General features: G+C 43.2%; 1 protein-coding gene across 1 annotated transcript in view; it reads right to left on the reverse strand.

Moving 5' to 3' along the window:
* Nucleotides 1–920: 920 nt before the first annotated feature.
* The window catches only part of LOC147633999 (Kelch repeat-containing F-box family protein), an 8,212-nt gene continuing 283 nt past the window's right edge, over nt 921–8,849 (reverse strand). Inside the window, exons 1-2 of the mRNA XM_086805078.1 lie at nt 7,916–8,849; nt 921–2,112 (exon numbers count right to left, since the gene is read on the reverse strand). The exon at nt 7,916–8,849 is cut by the window's right edge and continues 283 nt beyond it. Coding sequence (XP_086661204.1) covers nt 1,133–2,112; nt 7,916–8,342 — 1,407 coding nt within the window. The 5' untranslated portion in view covers nt 8,343–8,849 and the 3' untranslated portion in view covers nt 921–1,132. The remainder of the gene's footprint in view (nt 2,113–7,915) is intronic.

The following is an 8,849-nucleotide window of genomic DNA, read 5'->3' on the forward strand; positions in this document are numbered from 1 at the left end:
CTAGCATAAAGTACCTAAAGACAATGAGTTTGAAAAGACCACCAAGCCATGCAAGACCTAATACAAGCAAATCGTCTATTTTGTATTTCCAACTTGAAGTTGTAGGAGTTGATAACCCATATTCATAAAATCTTATTTAGATCCTTACTTAATGCAAGTTAGACTTCTCGTTAGATAGCTTTATCATTCAATAAAACTAGCATCTTGTGAAATTAGCAAGTTGGATTTTTGTGTTAATTCTAGTTAACGCTTAATTTACATGCCACTAGGGTAATTTCAAACCCAATACCTCCACTTCATTGATCTAGTCTTCAATGAGATAAAGATTAGGACTACACAATTGGTTAGCTTTGGTGCTCTAAAACAGACAAGCCACCAGGCTTCTCCTAGTCTTGATGACCAAGATTGATGTCAAGAAAATCCATGATCGACTCAAAACTTTGGAAACGTTGCCCTCTTCTAGATGCCACGTGATTGGTGTTGGAACATAAACATAAGCACCAAGGTAGTAATAAGTGTGTCTGCTAAGTGGGTTTTGTACTTTGATTATCCACAATTATTTCTTAATATGCATAAATACATGGTATTTAAATTCTCTTGAGCCATTAGACTGGGAAAAGCACATGGTCTTTAAATTCTGTTGGTCAATTAGTCTACAAAACTATTTCAAGCCAGAACTACAAATCTACTTTGTTGGTCAAAATCATGTGGCACCATATATTCAGTTGAATGTGTCAAGACCATAATTTACATCACTAACGTGTACTTGTCTAAGCTTGTGAACTACATTGTTAATGCCAAATCCATAAAAAAGCTTTTACTCTCACATCAATAAAACCCCCCCCGCCTCACTCAAATGCCCTTGGGTACACCATGAAGGATAATGGAAGTTACACTATGAAGTTGAACTGACTGCGGGATTGCCATGCTTTAAAACTGAATTCCTACTTGAAAGGTTCACCACTGATAACATGCCATTATGGCATTTCAACGAGGGAATTAAAGACAGTTTACGAACCACAAGACCAATATTTACATTTATGCATACACCAAGGTGACTAACCAGGTCCCTAGTGTTCTATGTCAGTCAATAAGAAGATGATCCAAGCCACAAAGGTTTCGTCAATAGCATTTATGGTACCAATTGCAGCAAATACAGCTCAGCATCAAATGCAAGTCCTGCTGGGGCAGTTGGCCTGAGTTCCCCATCCACCATACCACCAAAGATAAGAACCGCACACCCAGAATGCACTGAGCTTGCTCCATGAAATGATCTCTTGCTAGGCGGTTGGCCCCACTGCTTCAACTTCTTCCAAAACTTCCGGTTAAACTTGCTATTATAATTTTTCTGCGTTCTCCTGTAATGGAGGCCAATACATGTTGAAATGTTTCCTACTGGGACGCCCACACTTGGATCAAGCACCCAAATATCTCCTTTGCGACATCTCTTAGCATCTTCCCCTCCATAAATAAGAACTCTTCCTCCCACGATAAGAGTTGCTGAGTGGCCTGCACGTGGTGCTGGAACATCATGCTTAGGATGCAGTTCACATGCCCTAAGTTCCACCCACTCTGCTAACCCGCCTTCCATATCAAGCAGCCACACATCATTCAAAACCTCAAACTTTGTCCCCCTCCCACCAAACAGAACCATACACTTACCACCAACCCAAGTCAAAGTATGACCCGAACGAGCTGGCGGCGAAATAAATGTATTAACCTTACGCCATGTAGGCAATGGTTTCTCAGAAAGGTCTAAAATCCATGTGTCATCCAGTCTGACACCATCTGATCCAATGCCTCCATACACCACGACTTTGCTATCCCCTGCATAGCAACCTGCATGTGCACCACGTGCACACGGCCCAGCTGCAACTTCTAAAAGTTGCCAAAAAGATCTACTCTCATGATTGACTCCTTTGCTGATCCAGGTATCACTTTGCCTTGTCCCGTGGTCATTTATCCCTCCAAACAATACAAGAGTATCTTCAACAACGGTGCAACTTTGCCCAAAACGGCCACCAGGAATTCCAACACTGGTTTGCTGCCAGGCAATATTCTCAGAGACATCAACTGGCAAGGGTGCTACCCATGTATCATCCAAGTGGCGGCCTGTAAAAAAGACACTAACTCATCAACAAGCCACTGAAAGGGATCTCGATTCATGTAACAAAATGCACTTGTGTTTTTGAAACCTGCTGCTCAGCAAAAGCATCAGTAAACTTTGCTACTGGCAGAAATCCCAACATAGGCAACGAGGCTTTTCATGCTTAAGACCCTGCTTAACAAAGAAAACCTTCCATACATGACCACCTTTGGAAAGCAACCAACTGAAAGTTTTTGTTTATCCATGTTATTTGATTAAGAAAAGAAAAGTCTAAGGAGTCCCTATCGGCAAGAGGGGTTTTCATCATCGCGTTGATGGATCGTTTCCTAATCCTCCTACCCTCAAGTCATAATTTCACCCCCACAATCCATGCAAGTCAAGTCTCAAATCCAAGATCGTACCAGAGGCACAAGCACCTTGTGACCTAAGGGCCTACAGACAGGAAGGATCACAAAAAACTCTTTTTCCCTACATTACGCAGACTCCGAATCCCCACCCCCCAGAGAAAGGGGAAAAAAAAAACATTATATGCTTTGGGTGTCCTGTAGGCCATTACATGCACCACTACCAAAGTTGAATCTAAAATCATAAAGCTAATGTCTCTTTTTCCCACCTAAAGCAAGTCAAGGAAGGTTGAGCAGGGGCAGAAGAAAGAATGAAGAATGCCAGGCATACCAGGAGAAGGGAGGTGCAAATATAGGATGCGCTTCTACACTCCTGAGGGCCGCCATACAGACAGGGCTTGTCGCAAAGGAGGTGCTTTAGGCAGAACCTTTTGCGAAACAGCCAGATGACCAGGCTAGGACTGTTGTACAGACCAGCGGAGAGGCTCCAGCTACTGAGACACAGACGTGAAGGTATGTTCAGCCAGTACACATGTACCCCAAAACAGGAACAGCAGATATAAAGGCACCACCAACGGGTGCAAGAAGGGTAGACCATTATTGATATGAATGACCAAGAACACAGCAGCTACATCAACATCAGCAACAGGTAGAAGCCACAGTATAATTGGTACTGTTGGTACAGTACGGACAGACAAGCAGCTACAAGTTGTACATCACCTGTACAGACCGGTACAAATAATACAGAGATGTATGTCTGTAGGGTGCAGGTACAAGCAGCAGGTTCAGCGCTGTACGGACAGGTGCAGCACAGTATGGACGCAGCAGTTCAGTACAGAAAAAATTGGCCAGGCTGTACCGAAAAGGTGACCAGGGCCTTGCATGGAGGTTGGCAAGGACCTGTCCAGGCTGGTATGAGAAGGTGACGGGGCAGTTGCCCATCATTATAACCATGGAGAATCTCCTCTCTCTCCTCTCTCCTCTCACACACACACACACACACACACACATCAGTAATATCAGGTGTTGGATGTCAGAGAAACAAGGGGGAAGAGTGCCTCTGTGCACTAACCCTCTTCTAGACTAAATGCAAGTGTGGAAGCATGTTTAATGTGCAGGCTTTAATAACCCATATTTGCACACAAGATTGTATTCAACAAAATGTGCAAATACAAATGCCTAGAAAGAGAAACAACGCATATAGAATAGAACTTTTGAACTCTTCAACAAAGTTTTTACTACTGTAATAAATTCTGAATTTTGGACAGAAAGTACAGAAACCAAAGCATGCGTGGAGTTGGAGTACACTTTGAGTGTGCTTTGGCCGAGTCACAAACAGTTCCCAGAGTGGCTTACAGGCTTAATGAGGAGAGGTGACGGGTATACAAAGCATTGAAGGGGCACACCTTTTACAGTTACATTTTAAGATGTGCTCCATAGGAGGCAAGTTGACCACCTCTAAAGGGGTTGTGGGCTGCTGGCATGGTTGCGCACACCCTTGCAGAGCCATCTGAGATAGTCGTCGGCTATCTGTCATCCACGTAGCCTTCTAAGGCCTTCTCGATGCTTGGTGGCAACTTTCCCCAGCACTGCAGACAGATGGTGCATGACTTTGAAGGTGGCAGTACATCGTTGGTTTTCATAGTCAGGCTGCAAAGTAACATTAATACTTGACTTTTGATAACCTTAATGATAAGGTTATAGATGCCACATGTAAGGGGTATACCTCGATGAATCCAGGAACATGCCCAAATTCACCTTATAAGAACTTGCAATTTATAACCTCATCCACAAGACAATAAACCATCAACTCCATGCATAGTATGGACTGGATACTACAACATCCCCACTAATGTCATCAGTGCCCAATAGTGGGTGTAGAACTTGGTATCAATATATGCTCCCACACACACACCCCTCACACACACACATAAGAGCATACATTCATACAAAGGTCTGTGTACTGAGTTTCTATCAGAGCTCCGGAGATTCAGGGCAGACTCAGCCATAATGAAGGCTAGCACTAAGGATCATAACAAATAGAAAGAATTATTACAACAAAAAGGTAGTTGATAGGGCATATGCACCACTAAAGATAGAAAGAATTAACACAATATCAACTGGCTGCAACTAGGATGAAAACTTCACAATGTGAAATTTACATGTCCGCTAATACAACATAAAGATATACCTAGATGAATCCAAGAACACGCCCAAATTCACCTTATAAGAATGTGCAATTTATAACCTCATGCCACATGTAAGGGGTGTTTCTCTGCCCCAACTAATTGCCCCAATTTTGAAACCCTTTCACACCTAATTCAAGCTACATATATCCATCAAATGAACCCTACTCAAAAGCTTGATCTTATGTTCTCCTCCCAGAACTTGTTCCTATACACTGGTTCATCGTCACAAAAAACATCCCTCAATGGGACTCACAACCAAGACATGATCAGAGAATAACCTCTTAGCTATATATATGTGATGACATCATCCATGATGATGTCAATAGTGATGTCATTCATGAAGATGTCAACATGATGTCATCCATGATGACATCAATCTATGACGTCATGCATGATGTCAACACATGATGTTATCCACGATGTCACCCATGACATCATCTAATGCGTCAAAAGTAAGGTTCTTATGAACCTACAAAAAGATATTGTACTTGCATCTTTCAATCAATCAAGAGCATGTGAGTTTGTGCCAAATCTGTTGTGCAATCTCCCTTTCTCTCAATCTCTCACTCTTTCTCTCTTGCTCACTTTCTCTCTCCATCTTCATCGTTGAGCAACAGCTAACATGTAACCCTAACCCTGATCCTGATTCCTGCCTACATTCATGTCTTCGCAACCATGGACACTCTTCCACACATGCTTGAAAACAAGGTCTGTAAGACTAGACGGGGACGGAAATCACCTCATTGTTCATGCTTACGTCCCTTTTGGAAGCAAACAGTTACTTCGAACCAAGAGCAGCTAGTGATTCATCTAGCGAGAGACTCCTCCGTGGAAGGATCGACTTTTGCACTGCCCACTCAAGAAGGAGAAAACCGCATAGAAAGCCTAAAAAGTATCTTCTCCACATGGAGACGGAGCTACAATGCATACAAAAGCTTTCTAGCTGTCCTCCACTTGTGCATGCTCTAGCGCACACGAAAAATTGCTCGGTCCTACTAATTCACAGCTTCTTTGGTGATCCGCCACACACCCTTGGTTTGCTTTTGGTCTTGCAGACTTTGGCTATGGATGCCTTCATATGACCCTTGGCCTCCCTTTAAATGGGGACCTGATAGTAGGTCACATGCTGGTCACCCAGCCCTTTTCCAACCCAAAAGTATCATCCAAAAGGTCATTAAACATGTTCATATTGTGCCCGACTTTTGTCTCATCTATTGGTGCACATCCACCTCCAAGGGCCTATTGGACTTTCAAAACTGCCCAAATCAGACCATATTCTACCCCTAAACTTGCCTAAGAGATGGCTGCAAGTGGGAAGCATGTCCACGTCACTCCAGAATTGAGGTGTGCACGTGACAACTTCAGGCCGACCAGCATCCAAATGCCTATTAAAAGGCAGTCATGTCATTCATGAAGGGAAGGGATAGCAGAGTTTGTAGTGCCACTGCCCGGGCAGAAGATGCAGCTTTTCAGGATCATCAGTGTGCAGCTTCCTTAGGTGTTTTTCTCTTGCTCTTGTGGAGGACAGCAAGTCCTCATTTAGGGTATGCACTGTAGCAAAATTGCAGAACATACATTTACAGATCTGAGTTAAGATCTCCGTTTTCCATTGCATATATTTCATTCATTGCATAGAGTAGGAGTAGGTTAGGTCTCTCTCTCTCTCTCTCTCTCTCTCTCTCTCTCTCTCTCTCTCTCTCTCTCTCTGTGTTTTGATTATGCAAGTATATTAGTGGTTTCCTAATCAACATTAATTAGCATTAATCATGTTTAGCTTCCAGTCATGTTACATAAAGTAAACCAACTTAAGCAACATATCACAACAAAAGGGGGTATAGGCAGCCAACTAGAAAGAGCCATTATCTCAAACACGTAAAAGATGTGGTCCTCATCACACCAACCAAGAATATATTGTATATGTCCACGAAGGACCTGCACAAAATCATAAGGCTGGATCTCATGCAGTGCTGGTGGGAAGGATACGGTGCTCTGCACCCTTGGGCAAAACAATGCAAGCATACAAAGACCGCTCTCTTGAAATGAATGAGAACTACATAATTGTCCAACCAAAGTACGTCAGAATGTCCCATTTATTGCAGGTACAGTTGGTACAACTAAGAGTATGCTCACTCCAAACTCACTCAAAGCAGGAAGATGAGTGGCAGAAGTGATTGTACTCAGGGAGATGAGGATTTCTTGGGTTTGTTCAATGAGGGAACCAGAGACAGAGAAACACTTATATTATATTATAAAATCCATGGGAGAAATTACAGAATCTATTGACATGCAAGTGGCTCCTTTGAAAATTTGATGGCACACCCAGACTAAAGAGGGCTAGCCTTCCTTATTGAAAATACAAACTCTAGAAAAACAATATTTCCAAAAGTCCTACCCCAAACCCCAACCAACCAAAGATTGATTGGGGTTTTTTGGTGGACAGTCAACAGAAAAAATAGAGTCCACAAACGCCCTAGATAGAGCGCACACCCACAACCTCAGAAAAAATCCTCAATGCTCCACAGGAAACAGAAAGCGGGACACTAAGAGCACTGAGACTCAGATACAGCAAAAAGGGTAGCAGCTTATGCAGAGGGTTCAAACTTCAGGCCCCCACACGACATGTTCAACCCATCTTTCAGCGTAAACAGGAATGAACCAGCCCTAGAGATGCAAGAGGAGCTGAACACTCCACCTATGAGTAACAGTCTAGATTCTGCACACTAAGGACTATACCAAAAATAGTTTTATTCTCATAAGGTATTTGTTTTATTTACTTTTTTTAATCAACTGGCCTTAGGCCGAAGATCCTCCCATAGTTATTGTTTTTCACCACCTGTAGGCGCCTTTTTTTCCACCCATAGGCGATGCTACCGAGGAAGTACCTTGTGGGGTTTTGAACCTAGGACCTCCTGGTCTGCACCTGCTCCCATGAGGCTACATAATTTTCAGATGTAGTATTAGTTTTTTCTAGTCACATGGACCTTTTGTGTTTAGCAGATGCTAATACAACTCACTCTCTCTCTCTCTCTCTCTCTCTCTCTCTCTCTCTCTGCCTTGTTAAAACAGTAATGTACAAGGGAGTGCCAAGGATGAAAGAGACTTATGCTTTTGCCCATAGGAAAAATTTCCCAAGAAACTAACCATGGTTTCTTGTATAGTTAATGACCTTGTGATTTGTAAACCTTCTTGCTATTGTTTCAACTTCATTGCTGCCAAGGGCAGCAGATATAACATAATATTCTTAAATAGCAAAGTTAAATACACAAAAGGCTCACCTCCATCATGACCTCCTCCAAAGATGACGATTTTCTCTGAGGCAGTGACCATGGAGTGTGACGCACGGGCAGCCGGAACTAGGTCCCCCTGATGCAGTCTGTGCCATGTGAGGGAACCCAGAGCAAGCATCTGCCTATGCAGGTCTTTCCATCCCAAATTACTATTGTTTCCTGAGGAAGGCCAAGCATCCACGGCATTGCTCCCCCACTCCCGTCTGCAAATGAGAGCCCAAAGTGCATCAGAATCGCAAAGCTCTCTGAACCGCCTGCATGTCATTCCAAAGGCTAACACCGAGGGAACCGGCAAATACTCCAGAATAGCCAGCACTTGATCTGCTCCCAGCGCACATATGCCATGGTTCCCGTCTTCTCCTTTTTCACCATTTCTCCGGCCGATGTCTGTCTTCTGATAAAATGACCAATCCATAGATGATCCTTATGAGAGAAAACCTATATCTTTGATGCTAACCAAGTTCCTGTCGCAGATTCAAGGGGCTTTTCGAGTAAAGCGGCTCTGGAGTTGATATGGAGAGAGATGCCTTAAGCTATGGGGAAGTTAACTTTTGTCAAAGAGTTTTAGCGAAGCCCCAGAAGACTGTGATAGATGGCCAACAGCAACTTTCGTATCACAAATTTTGTAAAGTGAAAAGCTGATCCATGGAGATGCTATGTCTTGATGTTGCCATGTAAATCTGCCGTGGGCAGCGTTCCTTTTGCATGGTTTAGGGGAGGGTAACAAACAGGAGCTCAGTCCGTAATGACTCTTCTGAGAAAAACGCCTTCTGAGGTAGCCTGGGTTTTGAGATTAGGGTTTCGACCAAACCCTAAACAGGGCTATGAAAAGAACCGTGGAGAGGATTTTGAAGCAAACCCTGACTAGGGTTTGGACGGCAAAACCCCAAGGTTTTTTGAAAGGGGAAGGATTTACGTTTTC

Source organism: Cibotium barometz, chromosome 11 (assembly GCF_041138505.1).
Source record: "Cibotium barometz isolate CiBa-2024 chromosome 11, ASM4113850v1, whole genome shotgun sequence".
NCBI lineage: Eukaryota > Viridiplantae > Streptophyta > Polypodiopsida > Cyatheales > Cibotiaceae > Cibotium > Cibotium barometz.